The 24,778-nt window shown below is 42.8% G+C and overlaps 1 protein-coding gene across 2 annotated transcripts in view; it reads right to left on the bottom strand.

The window, feature by feature from the left end:
• Positions 1 to 4,709: 4,709 nt before the first annotated feature.
• CGAS (cyclic GMP-AMP synthase) overlaps positions 4,710 to 24,778 on the bottom strand; it is a 207,728-nt gene continuing 187,659 nt past the window's right edge. Inside the window, exon 5 of one of the 2 annotated variants that reach the window (XM_069235685.1) lies at positions 4,710 to 6,629. In XM_069235685.1, the coding sequence (XP_069091786.1) occupies positions 6,287 to 6,629 (343 nt within the window). In that variant the 3' untranslated portion in view covers positions 4,710 to 6,286. The remainder of the gene's footprint in view (positions 6,630 to 24,778) is intronic. The other variant, XM_069235686.1, reaches the window with a different exon arrangement.

Below are 24,778 nucleotides of genomic sequence, written 5' to 3'. Positions count from 1 at the left end.
GCTGACTGGTTTTAGCAGCCTGCCACACTCGAGACATGTTGCGGGCCACATGGGGAGAGTGCCTTTGTCACTCTGTGGCTAGTAACAAAGCCTGCACTGGGTGGAGATGCTTATCACCTCCCCCTTGCAGGAGCTGTAACACCTGGCGGTGAGCCTCAAAGGCTCACCCCCTTTGTTACAGCACCACAGGGCATTCCAGCTAGTGGAGTTGCCCGCCCCCTCCGGCCACGGCCCCACTTTTGGCAGGAAGGCCGGAGGAGATAATGAGAAAAACAAGGAGTCGTCACTGACCAGTCAGGACAGCCCCTAAGGCAACCTGAGCTGAAGTGACTCTGACTTTTAGGAATCCTCCATCTTGCAGATGGAGGATCCCCCAATAGAGATAGGAATGTGACCCCCTCCCCTTGGGAGGAGGCACAAAGAGGGTGTAGCCACCCTCAGGGCTAGTAGCCATTGGCTACTGCCCTCCCTGACCTAAACACACCCCTAAATTCTGTATTTTGGGGCTCCCCTGAACCTAAGAACTCAGATTCCTGCAACCTAAGAAGAAGAGGACTGCTAAGCTGAAAAACCCTGCAGAGAAGACGGAGACACCAACTGCTTTGGCCCCAGCTCTACCGGCCTGTCTCCCCCCCTTCTGAAGAAACTGCTCCAGCGACGCTTTCCCCAGGACCAGCGACCTCTGAATCCTCAGAGGACTGCCCTGCTCTAGAAGGACCAAGAAACTCCTGAGAACAGCGGCCCTGTTCATCAAAGACTGCAACTTTGTTTCCAAAGAAGCAACTTCAAGACAACTGCGTTTGCCGACAGAAGCGTGAGACTTGCAACTCTGCACCTGACGCCCCCGGCTCGACTTGTGGAGAACAAACACTTCAGGGAGGACTCCCCGGCGACTATGAGACGTGAGTAGCCAGAGTTGCCCCTCCTGAGCCCCCACAGCGACGCCTGCAGAGGGAATCCCGAGGCTCCCCCTGACCGCGACTGTGTGACTCCCAGATACCGACGCCTGGAAAAGACTCTGCACCCGCAGCCCCCAGGACCTGAGAGATCGGAACTCCAGTGCAGGAGTGACCCCCAGGAGGCCCTCTCCCTTGCCCAGGTGGTGGCTACCCCGAGGAGCCCCCCCCTTGCCTGCTTGCATCGCTGAAGAGACCCCTTGGTCTCCCATTGATTCCAATTGAAAACCCGACGTGTGTTTGCACACTGCACCCGGCCGCCCCCGTGCTGCTGAGGGTGTACTTTCTGTGCTAACTTGTGTCCCCCCGGTGCCCTACAAAACCCCCCTGGTCTGCCCTCCGAGGACGCGGGTACTTACCTGCTGGCAGACTGGAACCGGGGCACCCCCTTCTCCATTGAAGCCTATGTGTTTTGGGCACCAATTTGAACTCTGCACCTGACTGGCCCTGAGCTGCTGGTGTAGTAACTTTGGGGTTGCTCTGAACCCCCAACGGTGGGCTACCTTGGAACCAAACTTGAACCCCGTAGGTGGTTTACTTACCTGCAAGAACTAACAATTACTTACCTCCCCTAGGAACTGTGAAAATTGCACGGTCTAGTTTTAAAATAGCTATATGTGTTTTATTTGAAAAGTATATATGCTATTGTGATTATTCAAAGTTCCTAAAGTACTTACCTGCAATACCTTTCATGCAAAGTATTACATGTAGAATTTGAACCTATGGTTCTTAAAATAAACTAAGAAAATATATTTTTCTATACAAAAACCTATTGGCCTGGAATTGTCTCTGAGTGTGTGTTCCTCATTTATTGCCTGTGTGTATGTACAACAAATGCTTAACACTACTCCTTTGATAAGCCTACTGCTCGACCAGACTACCACAAAATAGAGCATTAGTATTATCTCTTTTTGCCACTATCTTACCTCTAAGGGGAACCCTTGGACTCTGTGCATACTATTCCTTACTTTGAAATAGTGCATACAGAGCCAACTTCCTACAGTACTATTATTTATTTACTGCAATTATGTCAATACTTATAAAATACCCTTATATTACACTGCATATTTAATACCCAGTGTTTTTATTAATGCCTGAGTATTGATACACTACCTCCACCCTTTATACCTATACTCAATGCATCCCGCTTTTAAAACTTATTTGCATATCTTAAAATGATACGCATTCATTATTTTATTCATTATCAGTTACATTTATATTAAATTACGTATTTAATGATTTATATTAATTAACACCTAAGTATTAACACACTTACCCACCCATTACCCCAATATCCCTTACATTCCAATCATAAAACATTATTGGCATATTTTACAATAATATGCAATAATTATTTTAAAAGGCATAAAATATATTTAAATTAGATTACATATTTAACACTCAGGTATACACTTCCCCATCCGTTACCCTTATAGCCCTTACATCCCGCTCCTAAAACTTTTATTTGCATATTTTTAAAACATGCATTAATTCTTTTAATAATTATAAAATACATTTAAATTAGATTGCATATATAATGCTGTTATTTTAAATAATACCTGAGTATTAATACACTTTCACACTCATTACTCCTACATCCCTTACATACCATTCCTAAAACTTTTATTTGCTCAGTTTAGATTAAAATATTTTGTTTATTTTAATTACTTTATGGTTACATAACACTTACCTATGCTTACCATTAAGCATGGTAAAGACATTCACAGTAAAGACATTTGTGGTAAATGCTGTGCATAAGTCGCAAGGCAAGACACGGTCAAGAATGCATGGTAAAGCATATTTTCCCTGAAGGGGCCCGTATAGGCAGAACTTTCGGCTGATATATTTCAACATTTATGCTGCAGAGGGATTTTTTTAACCTATTTTTTCATAAAAGTCACCTGAGTGGTCGGGCGATAACATGCGACAACACAGGGGCTTTACCATTTAGGGCGACCATTTAAACACATTTGCTAGTGATAAGTGTATTCATAAACAGACAAAGAAATAGAAGCATGAAATACAGATAAGAATAAATGTACACATGCCAGTGGGCTATGGATGACTAGATATGTAAAAGGAATAAACATGGAAAATAGAGAAAGTCTTCTTCAAAGTCCAAATCATACCAAAAACAGAAACACTACAAGACGCAACAGTTCAGAAAACTGAAAGTGACTCATTACTTATAACCAACAGCAATAGCATATTGTTAACCAAACCAAGGACAGATAAAACAAAAACCTGTGAATTATGGCTCTGATATGATATCTCAGCTGAACAAGTGAGGGAGCGGGGTTTTCTACTTCCCAGTCTTCAGGTGTAATCATTAAACAACCCCAACAACTGTTAGTATAAACCTTTGTTCGTCAACAAGGAGTAGTAAGGAGCAATCATCTACACAGAAATAATTAATTAATACTTTAGTTCAGTCAATGAAGAGAGTTCTGAATGTTTTTAGAAGTTTTATTTTCAAAGTCTCTGATCTCTCAATTTTATTCATCAAGGCTTAGGGCCTGATTACAGTCTTGGCGGATACTCCGTTACAAATGTGATGGATATTCCATCCGCCTTATTATGATCTCCATAGGATATAATTTGATCATAATACGGTGGACAGGATATTCTTCATGTTTGTGACGTAGTAACTCCTTCCACCAAGATCGCAATCAGGTGCTTAATTTTTTAGGCATTAGCAAAATAAATGAACACAGTCCAATAATTGATATTTCAATATGAACTAAAATAATACATTAGTCAGAATATTAGTACTTATTGTTATAATCAAGCAGGTTTGTTCCATAAAGAAATTCCCTAATCTAAATTAAGTTGGAATAATAGGAAAAAGAGGTAGTTCTGATGAGATAATCAATGAGCAAGCATAAAGCTTTTGCATATTGAACTGGAAAATAGTCACAGTCATAAATCAGCAGACATAAATGAGATAGGCTAAATAACCTCTCATGTAGAGAAGTCTAAGAAACTCAGAGATGACTCCCCGGACAAGAGTTGGGAAAGAAATCTTATCCTACTCTAGGAACACGCACTAATATAAACACACAAATTCTATGTTGCTAAATTATTTTCTTCTGTCTTCTTCATCCTCCAAAAGAATTTCAGTAACTTTTGGGAATAGGCAAACTCACCATTTTCACATGGTGGTACAATAGATTTTTAGGCATTAGACCTTGAACAGGTACATCTTTGGTATTCTGTGGTCCAGTCAGTTCTCATGAATCGTACTTCCTGTTGCCTCCTCTCCTCCCAGTGAGAACTCACTATCAGTTGTCTAATACAAAACAAGTGCCTTGTTACATCATCTGTAACAAAGAGAAACAATATCCTGTGCAAACAACTATTCAATGTGAAAAACAGGTCTTTCAATGTTAATGTATTATTTTTCAGTTAACATGGCACCAACAGCTAGGCTAAAGTAAATGAACACTTTTATTTACTTGTAGGCCCACAAAATGTAAGTATGATTACCTATGACAAATCTTTCATTTAGCATATGCTTTACTTAAACCTAAGCTTTGCACACTATTAATAAAAGCATTGTGTTAGTGAATAACATTTGCACCAACACAAACGATCCAACAATAGAGGGAGGATATACAACCTTATTTAAAGGAACACATAATGTACTATATGTTACTCTGCTTTTGTTTCACTAAAACCAATTAATTTGTGGAGCAGTTGCATTTGAGGCATATCACATCTCATTTTTCTGAAGCAGGAATCACTCTGTTTGGCTTTCTTTACATAATGTGTTTATTTGACTCCATTCCCTTCATGAAAGTTTGTGCAGTGTATTTCAAAGTAATGCGTACAACCATTACAAATCTTGAATTTGCTAGACCCACATGAGAGCTGTTTGTGTTCTTCACTTGGCATAAGAATGGGATGCCACATTTATGAGACAATAAGCATCCTAGAAATGTTTTTGTGCTAAAACAAGAATGTAGAGAAATGTTTTCCATGATAGCCTGTTACATATACATACAGGGAAATATATTTATATACAGTCAGCATAACAGGCAGAACGTGTGGAATCTTCACAGAGCAAAACATGTCCCAGGAGCCCTGGAAATGTAGTGCAAATAATATCTAAAGTGAGAACTTTAAAGATATTCTTGAACAAATACAATGAGACTGTAATTGGAAATAAAGTATGAACATATTTTACAGCTAGTTTGTTAGCTAGTAACCATGGATTGTTGGATTCCTTTGCAAGAACATGGAGCGTAAAAAAAAGCATGATAGGTACATCCAACGAAATTGAGTTCTGTTATCATGAGCAAATTTGGCCATGTATAATTATTAACCCCGCAAACAGTAGGAAATGTAACATTTGATGTAAACAAGGTTTTGTTTTAAAGTAGTTGAATATTGTATGCAAAAATAGTGTTATGGCTTATTTAGTCAAAATACTATTTTTTTCTGTTAGGTCTTTTTTTTTTGCTTTGGAGCAGCCTCATTCAGCCATGCGGGGCAGACACCAACAATCGCATTAGTCTACAGGAGTAGTTTGAACTCACTGACTTTCTGTTGATTTTCTAAGTGTATTTTTTGTGCTTCACGAGGATGCATGAGAAATTATCTTTACAAATTTAATATTTTATGTCTTGCTTTCCTCCTGTGCACACTCTTTATTTATTTTGTTACGTCTTTAAAGTTATTTTAATTTGAGTTGTCTCCACTGCCATGAGCGCTCAGAAAATAATAAAAGTCCTGAGGCAGTGACAAAAATATTACTTTGTAAACCCCATCAATGTATGCTATTCAAATATTGGGTATATGAGGTTTAAATCTTTTCATTAGTGCCACAATGGCCAACCCGTGGCTCCTCTCCCCTGCTGCTGGGACACTGCTACAAAACGAGTGTGCCCAGCATCTCCTCTCCACTGAACAGTGGCTCCTTTGCTAGCAGGCAGCACCATCTAATCACCAAAACCATGCTTGGGGTAGTTACTGTGATCCTGCCACTGGGCAACTGTAGCTATTCAGCAGGTCTGGTATCTTCCTTCTACTGACAAACATTGACAAAGACAATGGGTCTGGCTTGTAAATCACAATGTGAGCCAGACCTCTTGGCTTTGACAATGCTTGCTTAGCTATTTCCTGTACAATCAAGAGATGTATAATTGAAACTTCAATTTTGAAGTAGTTTATGGATGCCAAATGGTTCTACAGTTTCTCAACAAGCACCAATTAAACTATTTTAAAAAAAAAACACAGTGTTTTATGATTGTTTTTCTTTCTTTCAAATAAAAATAATTTTTAAGCAAATTATTTGAAATATATAGTGCATATAATTTTTAAGTCACACATTAATGATTAAAAATGGGGAATTTGTTGCTTTTTTGAAATGTAATCATCTCTGATAAAAATCGTAGACTTCGTGTCTCAATAAATTCTGGGCAGAAAAGATTGAAACTTGGAATAAAAAAATGAGTCAATTTTTCATCCTTCAGGTGGCACAGAAACATATCTATTAACACATCAAAACAAGTCTGCAAGTCTTCTAGTTTCCATTGATCATCCTGTGGATAGGTGGAAAAGGCATGGAAGGCAATATTCTTCACATGGTATGAACAGAATTTGTCCAGCTTCTGTCGATGTTCATTTTTAAGTTTTTCCAGCAAATGCTTCAAAAGCTTAAGGCATATTTTCCTGCAAAGAAATAAAAGATTACAGGTGCTTTGATAATAATACACTGAATATTTGTGATATTGCAGTCATCAAGCAACAAAGAGTAAAAAGCCTAACATCTGATTTCCTTGGTCAGTGAATTACATTAAGCTACATTAAACTCTCCACTAATTATTTGCTAGGATTACCAAACTGTGGTTGTGCTATGTATAGTAGTGTTGCTGATTTCACCTTCAGCCTCCTGGAGGGAGAAGACGCCACTTTATTAACCAATCTTTCGGTGAAGAACAACTTCCATATGTTATTTCTGATCCTGGCATAATCGGTAAAAAGCCCCTTGTACACTTGAAGCATTTTTTCGGGGTTATTTTCACTTCCTCTTCTTTTATATACATGTGAAATTGTATTGTTTCTATCATATCTGTCCGGCTATCTTCCTGAATACACAAATAAAAGTCATGACATCTTTCCTACAAGGATTTATGATATACACCACAAACATCTTGGTAAGGTTCTTCTACAATATACTGAATTAATTTCTATCCACTTTGGGATTCAGCTGTGACAAAGCACAAAACACCTAAAATGAGGTTTCACACATGTTTTATATAGTGGCAACACAACTTCCCTTTTCTATCAGCTCTCTCTCTAGATATTCACTTAAATATTACTCTAAGGGGGTCATTCTGACCCTGGCGGTCCGAGACCGCCAGGGCCATTATGACTGAAAGCACCGCCAACAGGCTGGCGGTGCTTTCTCACCCATTCTGACCACGGCGGTAAAGCCGCGGTCGCACCGCCGGGGCCGGCGGTTTTCCGCCATTTCTGCCTCGGCGGCGATAATCCACCAGCGCTGCTAATGACCCCCTTACCGCCAGCCTGTTTCTGGCGGTTTTCACCGCCAGGAAGAGGCTGGCGGTAAGGGGTGTCCAGGGGCCCCCTAACAGGGCCCCGGCCAGCTTTTCACTGTCTGCCTAGCAGACAGTGAAAAGCGCGACGGGTGCAACTGCACCCGTTGCACGGCCGCAACACCGCCGGCTCCATTCGGAGCCGGCTCCTGTGTTGCGGCCTAATTCCTGCTGGGCCGGCGGGCGCAAACTTGGTTTGCGCCCGCCGGCCCAGCGGGAATGTCAGAATGGGGGCCGTGTGAGTATGGCCGCATGGCGGTTTCCGCCTGGGGGGTGGCGGTAGCCCCCCGCCAAGGTCGGAATGACCCCCTAAATCTTTAGGTTGCCAGCACCATTTGGGCCCTCCTTACTAGTATTGTAGTAAAAGTTGCCATTAAATCTGGGTAAATCTATGAGTGTTCAAAAATAATTTTCCTACTGACAACGTATTTGATTTACTGCATTCAGAAAAGGTCCAGTACAACCCAGCTGTCCTATCGTGGGTGTATAAATAGCATTGAGTTAAAGCAAAAGTATAGTTTGTGCATTCACAGTAAGTGGTTTTCAGTAAGTTATCAACAAATTTACCTCATGTGCACTAGAAATTTACTGAAAATACATACTTTTACGGCTCAAACAAGTCACTTCCTGCATGCACGTTTTCAGCCGCTTTGGCATATGTTCATAGTATGTTAGCAGATATCTTTCCAGAACACTCTTTCAACGTTGGATGCAACAATATTTCTGAGGGGTACTTCTAACCACAGGTTTCTTACCTTAGAGTACTCCATGGATGCCAGACTGGATCTGTTTTTTTTTTCCAGCCATGCTTGTGTGCCACTAGGTGGCACAATGTGGCTTCATGCTGGTTCCGTACCACCCCAAGAGTGATAGATAACAGCGCCATTGCGCACTGATGTCAGTTCTTTTTTTGTCTTGCCCTCCAATGCAGATCCAGAGTTCTGCTCCCAAATATGTCAGCCTCCTGGCAACTCTTAAAAATAAATCTAGAGGGCCAGGGAATAATGTCCCCTCCTAAAAGTACAAGATTCAAACCATGCTGTGATTGTAGGAAACAAATGTCAGTCGCAAACCCACACAAGGTGGTCTTCGGTGTTTGGGCTTGGGACACCACATAAAGTTGTGCAATAAGTATGTCCTCATACACCTGAAGTCAATCTGGGATCTAGCAGCTAAGTTGCACATTGAACTTAAGAAATAGTTGTGGCCTTCACGTAAATCCTGCTCCTACTGCAGGTCACAGACTCGGTCCGCCTACCAAAAGAGGTCTATTTTGGTAGTCATAGTCTTTCAGCCGATTACCCAACTTATCCTGGTATGGCCAGAGGTTTCTAGACCATTTGCGGTGCTGCAGGAGATTTAAGCCTTCAAACTGGCCATGCTGTAGGCGTTAGGTGAACTTCTGGCTCCATCTTTCAGCCTTTATGGAACTATAGTGGCCTATCATCTGGTTCCCCTAGCAGATATGTCCCAATGCCACATGATACCTTAAGACCCTTTCTGAGCCCTGTGCCGACTCTGGTACATACATCTTTTCTGGCTCCAGGACATACACCAGGCCCATTCAACAACACCAGTACCGACCCTGAAGAGAGTGTGGTAGTGATTCTGCTGTCTAACCCTGAACTGACTTCAACCCAATCTAAACCAATGTCATGCTATAATATTACTGAAATGCAGTGATTGCAGAGGTTTCATTATTGTTTTGCCTCTGAACAAGGTACACCATCAGAGGGAGATGGTGATAGTCAGGGGGGTGACCGCGCCTCATTATAACAAAGACAGTTTTTACCTGAACTTACAAGAAGACAGTGGGCATGATATTCTCCTGATACAGGGTTGGACTTTCCACTTGGACCACCAATGAAACCAAGTACATCATTTGCAATAGTAGTCCAACAGACAACCGAGATCTTTGAATTAAAAGTACCTTCAATCAAGGCCAAGACAGACATAGTTATGGAGATTTTGCAGGGGGGCCAGTCACATTTGAGCCCGCTTCCTTTTAACCAGGCTCTCACTGATACTTTGATGGGCATTTGGTCAAATGTCTGTTCTTGCCCACCAATGAGAAGCAGATGGCCAGTTGTCACAAATCAGTACCTAGTGATCCTGATTTTCTCACTAAACACCAAGGCCCAAAACGTCTGATGATACAGGCTTCAACCAGCAAGATTAACCCCAATTCAATCCCCAGAACTACTTCATATAAGACGTCCAAGTGGACTGAGGAGTTTGGAAAACAAATGTTCTCCTAAGCTAACCTGGCATTGAGGTCAGTCAGTGCAGTCTGTTTGTTAGGTCAATGTTAGACTTCCAGCCTTTGGTGTAGCCTTCCCCCAAGCCGTTTGCCTTCTCCCGTCCTGGCTGATGAAACTTGTTTTGTTGGCTTTAGGACTCTGTACACTTTTACCAATGCTAACCAGTGCTTAAGTGATTGGGCTCACTCCTTAAAACACGGTAGAATAAGCCTACCCCTGATTAGCACATTTAATTTACTTATATTTCTCTAGTAAAGTGGTACTACATGTACCCAGGCTGTGTTAATTAAATTCTGCTAGTGAGCCTGCAGGACTTATTGTGCCACTGACTTAAGTAACCCTTTAAAACATGTCACAAGCATGCCACTGCAGCCTTTTTGCGTTTGTAAACTGCCAATTCGACCTGGCAAAAATAATCTTTTACCTGGCCAACACCTCCTTTTTTATTGCATATAAGTCACCCCTAAGGTAGGCCCTTGACAGCCCATATGGTAGGATGCACTGTATTTCAAAAAGTTAAACAGGTACTTTTAAGTTTTATATGTCCTGGTAGTGTAAAGTGCCCACATTTGTTTTTCACTACTGTGAGGCCTACCTCTCCCACAGGATAACATTGGGTTACCTTACTACATTTATTAAGTGCCAACTCTGATTTGGGAACAGGTAGAAATGCCATGTATGGTCTCAAAAAGAATCTTAATTGAAAATCCACTTTCATGGTAATGTCAGATTTCAAGTCATAATTCGGAAAATGGCACTTTTAGAAAGTTGGCATTTTCTTGTCTTAACCATTTGATGCGTGTGGCCTGTGTCCTGGTCACATGACTGTGATTAGTGATTAACTGGCAGTTAGCCTGTGTATATTCTTCCAGACAGTGAGACAAAAGGGGACTATATGTTGGCAGGAAGAGCCAGCCTACCAGGTTCGACGGGCGGAGCTGTTCCCTACTCTAGTTACATTTGGAAGGGCTGCTTCCAGCACACTCGCAAGGGGACTTGTCACTATGATTTTGTCACCGTAGATCACCTGGAGCTTGGGCAGGGGAAGAAAAGAAGTTTCAGGAATAATTTGAAAAGCTGTTGACAGTCCTGCTTCTGGCATTGCGATCGGTCAGTGCAGTCCGTTTACTAAACCTGAAAGTTGGGACTCAGAAAATTGTCCACCACAAGGTGGCCTGTGAACCAACAGGAGACAAAGACATACCTACTCATGATTCCGCTGAGGTGCACTGCTACTGTGCAACAGCAAATCCTTTCCAGCTGCCCCACCCAAGAAGCGTACCTGGCCTTATGGAGCCCTCGTCAGCTGCAGCCTGCAGCTTTGACACGCTGGAGATTTTCGGGTTCCAAAAAAGTGACAAAGTCTGAACGTACAAATCTTCATTGCGACTTCATTCAACTGCTCTTTGATGATGACGCCTCCTCCTCAGACACCACTGGCTGCCTTGCCCTGAACTCCACCTTATCAGAGACTTTTCCTTGAAATTCCTTTCAAGTCCAAAGATAATGATACTAGGCCCAATCCACCTTGTGTAGTTGGACCACGCTCCATTGCGGTTGGCCATAACTTTTGACTTTGCCTGGGTCTCCCACGTCTAGAGGCCTGCCGTGGGTGCTTTGATCTAGTTTTTACTGAAATTAAAAAATTATAACTACGGTCCTACTGATTGGATTTAATTTGTTTCAGTGTCACTTTATTACATTTCTCTCTATATTTCTAAGTTTGGATGGGTTTTTCCTGTGAGGCATTTTAACTTAATTACTGTTTGTGTGCTGCAGAAATACTTACACAACACATTTCCTTCAAGTTAAGTCTCACACCTTTTGTATGAAACTACCAGAACAGTTAAGCAAAGCTTAATTTAGTTATGTTTGTGGTTCACATGACAAGGACTGTAGTTATTGTTTGAGAAGGGTCCTCATTCCCCTCAATCAAAAACCCAATTTCTTACAGTAACTACATGCATGCCCTTTGGGATGTCACAAGTGAGATCTTGCCAGAGGTCCTGGAGGACCTTAGGGCCTTTCTGACTCAAATAATTTATGATTTTCAGAATGCAGCCAAATGTGTGATTCACGCTAACCTCGATATTACTGATTACCTGGAAAGAGCAGTTGGAAGAATGAGCTATCCTCCGCTGCCATGCGTGGATGGTTTCCACAGGATTTTCTGTTGATGGACAAACCGCTCTGATGGATATGCCCAGTGATGGCTCACACTGGTTGTATGTTTGGTGAACATGTGGATTCTGACATTTTAAGAACAACAGAGCCACTGTATAATCCCTGGGGCCCTTGACCCCTACCAAGCAGATCCCACATCAGTTTAAAAACAATTAGGGTCTACTACAGAAAGTTGGCAAATTAACAGCAACAATCACCCCAACTGGCATAGCAAATCAACGAAGTACTTTTGGGGCCAGTCACGTGGGTCTGGTAGGCAATGTGCAGGCCAGCAGGAGCACTGTCCTCCCATTGCTTTTCCCCAGCGTGCAGGGGTGACAATGATTTAAGGTTCCGCTCTGTCATTTCCAAGGTTGCTTGAAGTCAATGAAGAGCCGAAGGGTGCTATCTAGCAGTGAATGGTAGCATGGCTGAAGAAAGCATTCCAGGTCCTGTCTGGCTCTAGGGGAGTATTTATTCTAAGGTGAGGAATCTGCAGTTAGATAAGAATGCCCACCAAAAAGCATTACCGAAGGTAAGTAACTTGTTCAATAGTGACACCTGGGTTAAAAAGCAAGAGTAGAGTCATTTTCAACCAAAGGCTGCACTTTAGTAATTTCATTGTGTGAAATAGAGCGAAATATCACTAAAGCCGGTGCCTGATCCACCATTAGAGTACAAACTGATTCTAGAATCAGCACATCCAGTGTTGAGAGTGGCGCAGCACCAGGGAGAATGACCCAGGCAGGTGGCAAGGATGTTCAGGTTTGAAACAAGGCCTCCTGGTGGTCTCAGTTTGATGCAGAGTCACAATTTGAATCATGAGTATGTGACCTCTCCCAAGAGCAAGATCACACAGAGGGCAATGAAGCCTGCTTCAACAGTTTTCATTTAGACTTGTCTTTTGACTTAATCCACAAATTACTTGAGAATGGCAAATGGGACTGGAAATGACCTTACAACCTGGATCAGGCTAATCTCTCTCAGTTTATGTGCGAAGACCTCTGAATGTATGAATTTATGTAATTTATTTTTTTTTTTTTCGTAAATCTGCTCATTAACATTTTGACATTTTATCATTACATTTCTTCATGCTCTGATAATTGGTTCATTAAAGCATATTATGACATACATTATTTGTAACACTTGATTGATGATGTTAATAACACAATACAGCAGTTTGTCTTACATTAAACTTTACATTTGTTTAAGTATTTATCACTGTTGCTATTTTTCTTCTGGTTTTTGGTCTTGCATAGTTTTTATTTCCTGCTGTGCTATGTATTTCTTGCTCTGTCCTGTTATTGTCTTTAATGTATTCGCTAGTATGCTTAGCATATGTTAGTCGGCACGTCTTTGACTGCGTTTAGTGTCATGGTATCGTTTCAGTCCCAGATGTTCGACTGAGGTGCTGTTGTTGAGGGGTCAGATGTTATGAAATTCATATAGATTAACATTTGAATATAAAGAGGAAAAGGTAAAAGGAAAAGAAGAGAAAAAACAAAAATAACGTTTGCCGGTGCCAGATACCTGTGTGATTATTTCCTGCGTGTCTGTTTCTAAGTCAGGGTGTGAGTCATGTTACATAAGATCGATTTACAGGTGGAGGGGCTGGGTTAGTTGTCAAGTTTAGTGTGTGAAGTTTTCCCACCTCGCGGTGCTATGGTGTGTCTTGCTAATTTTCAACTTCGGCTCTCTTATACAGCGTATTTTTTCCTCGTACTGATACTCTCTCGTTTTAGTCTGTATCCACTTCTGCTGAGTACACTCCCATGTTACGCAGCTGCAGTAACAGCCCCTCCCAGCAAGTGGCAATCGGAAACTGTTGCAACCCCAGGATCTCCTCTCGTCTGAGTGCAGTGCTCTCTGCTCCTGCCCATACCTCAAGTGAGCGCCTCCAGGCCTCTATCGGCGGGGGGTCTGAAGATTTCCATCTGCGGGTCAGTAATCGCTTCGCCACGATGAGCCCTAGGTCTATAAACTGTGTCTCTGCTCTGCTTTGCTTGTTTCTGGGGAATAGTCCCAGGATGCATGCCTCCAATGTGCAGGGTATTCGTTGTGCTATGCATTCAGATAATTTGTCAATCACTTCCCTCCAATAGGGGCCCGAGTTAGGACAGGACCATATCATATGTAACAGGTCCGCTCCAATCTTGTGGCATCGGGGACAGGCCGCGTCTTCACGGGCAAAGTATCTGTTCACGCGGACTGGTGTAAGGTAGGCTCTGTGTACTATATAGTATTGAATTAGACGAAATCTAGCGTTGTGGGGTACATTGAGGTGACTTGTGAGAGCGGTCTTCCATCGCGGTATCGCGATTGGACCGCCAGTGTCTGTTTCCCATGATGTATATTGTATTTATAAAGCGCATTCCGGGTCACAGAGAGCATCGAAGCGCTAGCATAGGTGAGAACAATGCCAAAATCATCAGGAAATGCCCCAACAAAGAGAAAAGAAGAAGACGGTTAACTAGGAAAAAGCCATGTTTTAAACAGTTTCCTGAAGCATACGTAACTAGATTCTGACCTAATATTCAGAAGGAGGGAATTCCAGCACTTGGCTGCAGCTACGAGAATGCTTTATCACCCCACTTCACATTGTTAGTCCGTGGTACCTGAATTCTATAGGCTGTGGATGACCTAAGATGTCTCTTTGGTTTGTACCAACATAGTTTAGAGGTCAAATATTGAGGACCCAAGCAGTCCACTGCTTTGTAGGTCAGGCAGAGAGATTTAAAAGTAATCCGCTGAACCACCGGGAGCCAGTGTAATTGTCTAAGACTACTTTTCACTGAGGTCCAACGAGAGAGATAGAGAACAGCTCTGGCTGCCAAGTTCTGAATAACTGTAACCTATTCAGCGAGCCTTTGTCTAGATTAAGAAACAGGGCATTGCAATAGTCTACTTTAGACATTACCAGAGCTAGAGTGGCAGAGACCCTCCATTTATATTGAAGGTAGGGGAAAACTTTCCTTAACATTTTGATCAGCCACAAACATGTTTTTACAGTGTGGTTCACCTGACATTTAAAAGATAATTGATCATCAAATATAATACCCAAATTCTTACTGACAGTAGTGGGGGTTGGGAGGGAACCGCAATTTGTCGGCAACCAACGTGGATTCTATTGTTTAATACTTGACCCAAAACAGAGAATTCCAGTTTTGGCAGCATTCAATTTAAGCCAATTAGTCCTCATCCAATTACTGACTTCCTTCATACAATTATTAAAACGGTCCGCCACCTTCTCCCAGTTTTTATTAACTGGGATAATAAGCTGTGTATCATCTGCGTAGGAGGTGGGGATAAAGCCAAAGGATCAGATCAAATTAGCCAGCGGGGTGACATAGATATTAAAAAAAGTGGGGCTTAATGAGGAACCTTGTGAAGTCCCACAAGGTAATAAGTAAGGTGTGGAATTGATATTACCTCATCTTACAGTGGTCAATCTATTAGTTAGGAAGGATTCTAGAAGTTTCAGAGCCTGACCTCTGATACCTGCTTGATAGAGGCAAGTCAGCAAAATCTGGTGAGAAATAGTATCAAAGGCTGCCGACAAATCTAATAAAACTAAGACAGCGCCTTGTCCCTCATCCACCAATCTTCGAATGGAGTCAGTGGATGAGATGAGAGGTCTCCGTGCTGTGCACCTTCCTGAAACCATGCTGAGAGAGATCTAAACCTTCCACTTCCCCAAGGAAATCTGCTAGTTCTCTATTCATGATTTTCTCCAGAATCTTTGCCAAAAAAGGGAGAAGCGCAATTGGCCGCAGATTGTCTAGATCCTGCCTATCACCATCTGGCTTATTTTTCAGAATGCATTAGAGAGCATTTGTCACAGGATTTGGAGTCATGTTTGGTGCCAGAGTCATGTGAGTCTGTCACCAACAACTGCATCCTACAGATATGGCTTTGCTTAAACCAGGTTGTTTTGAACTGCGACATCCCAAAAATATTTGGAAGTGGTTTTCAGAATCAGCAAAGTGCACAGTGAAAGAACTGACATCGGCAGGGGCGGTGCCTATGTAAAATTTGTGTTATTACATCTGGGAGTAAAACAGATCATGATAGAAACCAATGGTGTCAAGCTATTGCAGAGTTTTCTGATTCCAATCTGGCACCTGGAAGAATTTAAATTGCGAGGAAACTGCGTCAGACAGACCACAGTAGGACCATTATATCATCGAACAAATAGGTTCTGAGAGACCCTTTTCAGATTGTGAAAGATAAGGATAGATTGATGTTGCAGGGGAGTTCATTTGATTACAAAATATACTAAAGAAGGTTTCATTTCAGAATGCTGTCTTTAGTTTATGTGATACCTGGAAAACGTTTGCTTTTGATATGTTATAAATTCATAAACATGAACGCTACTGTGGGGAAGTAAGTGAAAGTGATTTGACTAGACAGCTACAGCAGTTACTGAATGTTTATTCATCTTATCTGCTGCCAGGTGGCTTTGAGTTAAAATTAGCACTGGTTCAGTACTACTGATGCTTATAGTTGAACTGCATTACATTGCGATTGTGGCATATTATGAAATTTGTCTTTGGTTTTTCACATAACAGAGCATCCCATACTTCTTAACTGCCTAGCCAATTTAGGGATGACTTATTTTAACTGGTGTCATTCTTTCCTATCCAAACGTCCATAACTGGTTGCTCTGATGTCGAAGGCGTTAGCAAAGACGCACTTTTCTGTATTAGTATCTCAGGGCTCAGCTGTAAAAGTGAGGCATCCGTGTGATACAAGAGAACGCTTGAAAGTCCAGCGAGTCAGCGTTGTGGTGAAAGAAGAGTTTATTGTAAAGATAGGATCATAATACAGCCCTACGCCATCCACCAACTCCGTTCCTCGTTTTAACCGTCCTTCTCACTCAATCCTTCCCCTGAGTTCCAATCGCATCATCAGAATCCGAACATAGAACATCCATCACTTTTCTAAGATACCACACCACGTCCCCCATATCAACCTTCATGCTTAAACATAACATAACTAAATACTGCGATATATAGTCCTTAAACCGCAAAGGCCTCGTTACGTTTCTCTTTGGCCAAGAACCTACCATACTTTGTAACTTTGAATCAAGTGGAATGTTTTGTGTGTCTTGGGCATCGACATTAGGCTTGACACACTTGGCCACCCTATTCAAATTCCATATTTTGTGATCACTCGTCTTCACTGCATTCCTAAACAGCTTTACTGTATAACCTCAAAAGGACCCCTGAATTTTGTCGGTTTTCCCTCCTTTCTTGGAGACCTTATTTTAACATAATCCACTTCACGAAACACTGTTTTTTTCACAGCCTTCTGTATATCACCTTCCGTGCCGCGGACGTAGTGGTTACGTCCCGCAGCACAGTGCTCCTGTGCCGAGGACGTAACCATTACGTCCCCGGCATGGAGCCCTCCGTGGGGTTCCCTCCCAAGGCGGGGATGGAAGGGGAAGACTTTCCCAAGGCAAGGGGCACCCCCGCAAAGGGGGCATTGAACTGTTGGCCATTTCTGCCCCCCTTGGGGGCAGATGGGCCTATTATTTTTAGGCCGAATCCGCTAGACGCCAGGGATTTATTTTTTTGTTGTGATAAAATGTTTACGTGTTTGGGATGGCCCCTTGGGAAAGGGTCGCTCCCTTTTGGGGGCATGTTTCTTGTGGCCATTTCTGCACCCCTTGGGGGCATATCGGCCTATTATTTTTAGGCTGATCTGCCCCCAAGGGGGGCAGAAGCAACTTAGACACCACGGATAGTGTGTGTGTGTGTATGTTAGTGGAAGGGGGGGCAACCCCTTGGGCAAGGGTCACCCCCCTTTGGGGACATGTGTACCAAGGCCATTTCTGCCCCCTTGGGGACAGATCGGCCTATTATTTTTAGGTTCATCTGCCCCCAAGGGGGGCAGAAACCACTAGAATGCTAGGGATTTTTTTTTATATGTTCATTTATGTGGAGGGCATTGAACTGTTGCCCATTTCTGCCCCCCTTGGGGGCAGATGGGCCTATTTTTTTTCCAGGCCCATCTGCCCCCCTTGGGGGCTGACGCCACTTAGACACCAGGGATAGTGTGTGTGTGTGTGTGTGTTAGTGGAAGGGGGGGCAACCCCTTGGGCAAGGGTCACCCCCCTTTGGGGACACGTGTACCAAGACCATTTCTGCCCCCTTGGGGACAGATCGGCCTATTATTTTTAGGGTCATCTGCCCCCAAGGGGGGCAGAAACCACTAGAATGCTAGGGATTTTTTTTTATATGTTCATTTATGTGGAGGGCATTGAACTGTTGCCCATTTCTGCCCCCCTTGGGGGCAGATGGGCCTATTTTTTTTCCAGGCCCATCTGCCCCCCTTGGGGGCAGACGCCACTTAGACACCAGGGATAGTGTGTGTGTGTGTGTGTGTGTGCGTTAGTGGAGGGGCGGCAGCCCTTTGGGCAAGAGTCACCCCCGCTTTGGGGGCACGTGTACCAAAGCCATTTCTCCCCCCCCTTGGGGACAGATCAGCCTATTATTTTTAGGAGGGCAGAAACCACTAGAATGCCAGGGATTTTTTAAAATATATTTATTTATGTGGGGGGCGTCCCCTTGGGCAAGGGGCGCCCCCCCCAAGGGGGGCATTGAACTGCAGGCCATTTCTGCCCTCCTTGGGGGCAGATGGGCCTATTTTTTTTTTAGGCCCATCTGCCTCCAAGGGGGGCAGAAGCCACGTAGGCACCAGGGATAGTGTGTGTGTGTGTGGTTTGTTTTTTGTTTGGGGGCGGGCCCTTGGGCAAGGGTCACTCCCCCTGGGGACACAGTACTAAAGGTATTTTCTGCCCTCCTTGGGGCAGATAGGCCTATTTTTTAGTAGGCCCATTTGCCCCTATGGCAAAATCCACTTAGGCACCAATTTCTAAATGCTTCATGGTGGGATGTTTGTCAACTGACGAAGTATTTGCATTTGTGATATTTTTTTTCCTCCTTTTTGTTCTAGTTCAAAGCTTTTGCTTTCTTTGCTGTGGCCCCTTGTGGTTTTGGCGGTGGTTGACCTGCGGTTTGCATAGTTGCATGTTTTAGGTAAGTAAAAACAATTTACTCCAAAGGAGTATTGTTGCCATGCATGAATGACATGTTTGTATGTGGTGCACTAAATGCAGTTTTGTGTGAAATTGTCCTTAGATTTGTGCAAAATATTTGTGTTGTCTTATTTCTAATTTGCTTTTCTTTCTTTCTTTTTAGTGGGATATCATTGGTGATTGCTGTGTCTGTGCAGAGTAGTTGCTGGTGATTCAAGCTTTTTCAGGCAAGTGAGCAGTATAGGTTTTGAGTTTATAACTCTTACTAATAAAGCTACACTTTATTACTTATCTTACACAGTGCTGGTTGTTGGTGGTGCATTTGTCCAGTTACTTTTCGTAGGAAATATCATGGCTAGCCACAGGATGACTGCACAGCAGGTGGTTGGTATGCTTTTTGAGTCATTGTCTGATCATGATTATGAGACGGACTCTGCATCTGAGGCAGACGAGGAAGTGAGGGATTGGGGCTGAAAGATTTCCCATTAGAAGACCTGAACTCTGGGTTGCCGCAAACATGGAGCTGCCAGAGTTGCCTGCCTTTACTGGTCTCCCAGGGTGTAGAGTCAATACTGAGAACTTTTTGCCTCTTAATTTTTTTGAGTTATTGTGGATGATGTGTTTTTGGAAGAGATTGTTGAGCAGACTAATTTGTATGCGGAGCACTATGTGAGGGACAACGCTGCTAGACTTAGGCCGCACTCTAGAGCTGCCCAGTGGATTCCCACAAATTTGGAGGAGATGAAAAGGTTTTTAGGTTTGACTCTTTTGCTGGGGTTGATAAGGAAGCCGTCACTGGCTTCTTATTGGTCACTAGTCCCATGATGGCAACAGCTATATTTCCTGCAACAATGAGTCATAATCAATATTTGCTTCTTCTTAGGATGCTGCATTTTATTGACAATGCATTAGCCTTGCCACGAGATCACCCTGATTCTGACCGTCTTTTTTAGATTAGGCCTGTCCTTGATCATTTTGTAGATCGGTTTTCAGAGGTCTATGTTCCAGGCAAAGAAATAGCTGTGGACGAATCTTTGGTCCTCTTCAAGGGTCGTTTGGTTTTTAGGCAGTACATTCCTAGCAAGAGTGCACGATGTGGAATGAAATTGTATATGCTGTCTAAAAGTAGTACAGAATATGTGTATAATTTCCATGTCTACACTGGTAGGGATTCCAGTATTGACGCCCCTGGTTGTCCTCCCACTTTTGGAGTTACTGAGAAAATTGTGTGGGGACTTGGTAGACGACTGTTCAACAAAGGTCACCATTTGTATATAGATAACTTTTACACTGGAGTGCAGTTGTTCAAGGAATTGTTTAGAGTGGACACTGTTGCTTGTGGCACAATTCGTTGTAACCGGAAAGGATATCCAAGGGAGCTTGTCTGTAAAAAAAACTTCAGAGGGGACAGTGCAGTGCCTTGCGGAATGATGTGCTGCTAGCTTTGAAGTTTTCAGACAGGAGGGATGTCTACATGCTAAGTACCATCCATGATGAGAGTACTTCCCCGTGACTGTTTGGGGCCAGGTTGCTGAAGTGCGCAAACCTGTGTGGATTTTAGATTATAATAAGCACATGGGAGGTGTAGATAGAGTTGATCAAAGGCTGGAACCTTATACCGCTATTCGTAAGTCTTACGTTTGGTATAAGAAGTTAGCAATTCACCTCTTCCACTTAGCAACTTTTAATGCTTTTATTGTGTTTAAGGATAGGTCTCCAGAGTCAAAGATGGCATTTGTGAAATTTCAGCAGTCAGTGATAGAAAGCCTTATTGTGGTGGAACAGGCCAGAGTTCCTAGAGAAGCAGTGGTGGGGGATGTGGCTAGATTGAAAGATCACCACTTTGCTGAGCACATTCCTCCCACACCCAAAAAAGACTTTCCAGCGAAGAAATGTACAGTGTGTTTTCAAAGAGGTATCCGGAGGGAGACTCGAATGTACTGCCCAGATTGTCCTTCAAAGCCTGGGCTGTCTGTGGGTGGTTGTTTTAAGAATTACCACACCCAGAAGAATTACTGGGAACAACCATGAGTGTAAACTCATGTCTGTTTTGTATTTTCATGTGTTCAGTTTTATGGTTAGCATTTCTGTCATGTACTTAGTTAGAGCTTTTGTGTTTGAGGTTTTGTAATTATTTCTAATTAGTTAGGAGTTTCTTTGTTTGAAAAAAAAAAAGTGATGCTATTGTGTGTGGAGTGGGGCTTGGCTGAGGGCGTACATAGTGTACATATTGACTTGCTGGTGGCTACTGCAACACACTGCCAGCCAAACACCAGTCCACACACTCCCATCAGCTGGTGTGATTGTTGTATCAGGAATGTGGGCGTATGTAAGTGATGGGTTCTTGAGTGGAGCTGTCTGTCGATGCGAGTGTTGTAATGTGCTGGGCCCGTGGCTGGCAGCGTGAATGGTCTTGTGCATGTCATGTATGAAAGGTGTGTGAATGGACTGTAAAGCGGTTGGTGCCTTGCCATGGCTTTACAGCTCACGAGCTGTGAGTCACTGGTTTAGTTTTTTGGCCTTTCAGTTATTAACAGTGCATTTCATTTTTGTGAAATCTCTTGTTAGTAAAATTTGATCCACTGAACCATCACTCACCCTCATGCCAAATCCAACCAGTATGTGTGGTAAAAATGACAAAACCTGCTCCGCTGTAATCAGGTGTCGCAGCACACCTGTCACACGCTAGGTCCCTCGGGTGGGACCCTGATGATGAAGCATGCAACCAACTTGGTTGGTGGGTGAGGGGTCTTTCTCACATAACCTAAGTGTGTTTCTTTTCACAATTTTAGTGTTTGGCACATCACAGACGTATGTGGACACATCAAAATGATATATTACAAAACTACCTGTGTTTGGGGGGCACCTATGTTTTTGGTCCTGGGTGCAGCCTTCATCTAGGGAAACCTACCAAACGCAGAAATTTTTTAAAACTAGACACCCTAAGGAGTCCAGGGAGGTGTGGCTTGCGTGGATCCCCCAACATTTTATTACTCAGACTTCTCTGCAAACCTCAAAATATGCTTAAAAAAAGCATATTTCCCTGACTTTCGTTTGTACGATCACCGCTCCAGCACATAATTCCTACTCCCCAGCGTTCCCCTCAGTCTCCCAAGTAAAATTACACCTCACTTGTGTGGGTCCCCAAAGCAGAGTCAGCCTAAATATGTATAAGAGAAGATGTCCTTATCAACTTGCTGTGCTATCCCCTCTATCTCTACAAGTTTTTGGCCTTATTCTGTTGCAGGCACCTGGCCCACCCACACAAGTCAGGTATAATTTTTATCGGGAGACTTGGGGGAACGCTGGGTGGAAGGAAATTTGTGGCTCCTCTCAGATTCCAGAACTTTCTGTCACCGAAATGTGAGGAAAATGTGTTTTTTTGGCAAAATTTTGAGGTTTGCAAAGGATTCTGGGTAACAGAACCTGGTCAGAGCCCCACAAGTCCCCCCCATCTTGAATTCCCCTAGGTCTCTAGTTTTCAAAAATGCACAGGTTTGGTAGGTTTCCCTAGGTGCAGGCTGAGCTAGAGGCCAAAATCTAGAGGTAGGCACTTTGCAAAAGACACCTCTGTTTTCTGTCAAAAAATGGGATGTGTCCACGTTGTGTTTTGGGGCATTTCTTGTCGCGGGCGCTAGGCCTACCCACACAAGTGAGGTATCATTTTTATCGGGAGACTTGGGTGAACATAGAATAGCAAAACAAGTGTTATTGCCCCTTGTCTTTCTCTACATTTTTTCCTTCCAAATATAAGAGTGTGTAAAAAAGACGTCTATTTGAGAAATGGCCTGTAATTCACATGCTAATATGGGCACCCCGGAATTCAGAGATGTGCAAATAACCCCTGCTCCTCAACACCTTATCTTGTGCCAATTTTAGAAATACAAAGGTTTTCTTGATAGCTATTTTTTACTCTTTATATTTCTGCAAATGAATTGCTGTATACCCGGTATAGAATGAAAACCCACAACCAGAAGAGCCCAGCAGACGTAACGGTATATTGCTTTCAAACATCTGACATTGCAGGAAAAAGTTACAGAGTAAAACGCAGAGAAAAATTGCAGTTTTTGTTCACCTCAATTTAAATTTTTTTCTTTTTCAGTTATTATTTTCTGTAGGAAACCCTTGTAGGAGCTACACAAATTACCCCTTGCTGAATTCAGAGTTTTGCCTACTTTTCAGAAATGTTTCGGTTTCTGGGATCCAGCATTGGTTTCACACCCATTTCTGTCACTGACTGGAAGGAGGCTGAAAGCACAAAAAATCGTAAAAATGGGGTATGTCCCAGTAAAATGCCAAAATTGTGTTGAAAAATTGGGTTTTGTGATTCAAGTCTGCCTTTTCCTGAAAGCTGGGAAGCTGGTGATTTTAGCACCGCAAACCCTTTGTTGATGCCATTTTCAGGGAAAAAAACACAAGCCTTCTTCTGCAGCCCCTTTTTCCAATTTTTTTGAAAAAAACTACATTTTCACTGTGTTTTGGCAAATTTCTTGGCCTCCTTCTGGGGAACCCACAAAGTCTGGGTACCTCTAGAATCCCGGATGTTGGAAAAAAAGGACGCAAATTTGGCGTGGGTAGCTTATGTGAACAAAACGTTATGAGGGCCTAAGCACGAACTGCCCCAAATTGCCAAAAAAAGGCTTGGCACAGGAGGGGGAAAAGGTCTGGCAGCGAAGGGGTTAACATACAGAATCTTCCTTTTATCTTTCACTTTCCTATCTCTCTCTCTCCAACCTTCAATATTGTCGACCTGATCATCAACTCCTTTCCTTTTCTCTATTACCCACCTGGGCTCAATCTCACTACATGGTACCCTACCCTTGAACAGTTGAAAAGGAGTCACCCCTGTGGTGGAATGCAGTGTCATTCGATACTCACTAACTTTCTTACTCAACTCACTTTCGCACTCCGCACCAATAACGTGTGCTAACTGTAAACACTCCTTCATAACTTTTATAACTCCATTAATTCAGAGACAAACTGCACCCCTTTGTCAGTTAGCAATGAAGAGGGAAAACTCTCCCTCTCAAATAACTCCTCAAGAAAGTTGATTATGTTCCTTGACTTAACCGAACATACAATCTTAATCTCAGGCCATCTCGAATACATATCAATACAGACTAAAACATATTGATCAACAGATTTGATCCTAACTGAACCCAAAATGTCCAAAGCTATGTCAACCCAGGGTCCAGACACCACTTCTCTTGTGACCATGGGTTGTGTCCTATGTTTCAACACTGTCTGATCCCGCACAGACATGGCAATTCCTCACCTCTCTCTCCACCATCATATCTATGGCAGGCCACCAGTAAGCACTCCTTAACCTTTCTTTCGACTTAGAGATGCCCATATGACTCGCATGAGCTTGATCAACAAGTTTCTTTCTCAAGCTAAAAGGTGGAACGTATGTGCTGCCTCTCATCAACACTCCATCCACAACTGATAATTCATTTCTGATTTGCCAATAAGCCAAGAGAGTTTGATCATGTTCTTGCCTCACACCCCAGCCATTCATAACCTTGCTTAGTATTTCCTGCAAAATAACATCCTTTGACATCTCTTTCATCCACACTGACTCTTGTATCGTTCCTTCAGTTACCAAGCAGACTTTTATATCTTTGTCAGACACAATATCAGCAAAACAACCTCCTCCATCTATATCCTCTTCCTCTCCTGTTTCTACACACAGTCTTGAAAGGCAGTCAGCCTGAACATTCAATGCCCCAGGCATAGAGGAAATCACATAATCAAACTCTTGTAAGGCTACTACCCACTTCCTGATTCTATGCAAGA

This window comes from Pleurodeles waltl, chromosome 5 (assembly GCF_031143425.1).
Source record: "Pleurodeles waltl isolate 20211129_DDA chromosome 5, aPleWal1.hap1.20221129, whole genome shotgun sequence".
Lineage (NCBI taxonomy): Eukaryota > Metazoa > Chordata > Amphibia > Caudata > Salamandridae > Pleurodeles > Pleurodeles waltl.
This window is presented reverse-complemented; position numbering and strand designations above follow the sequence as displayed.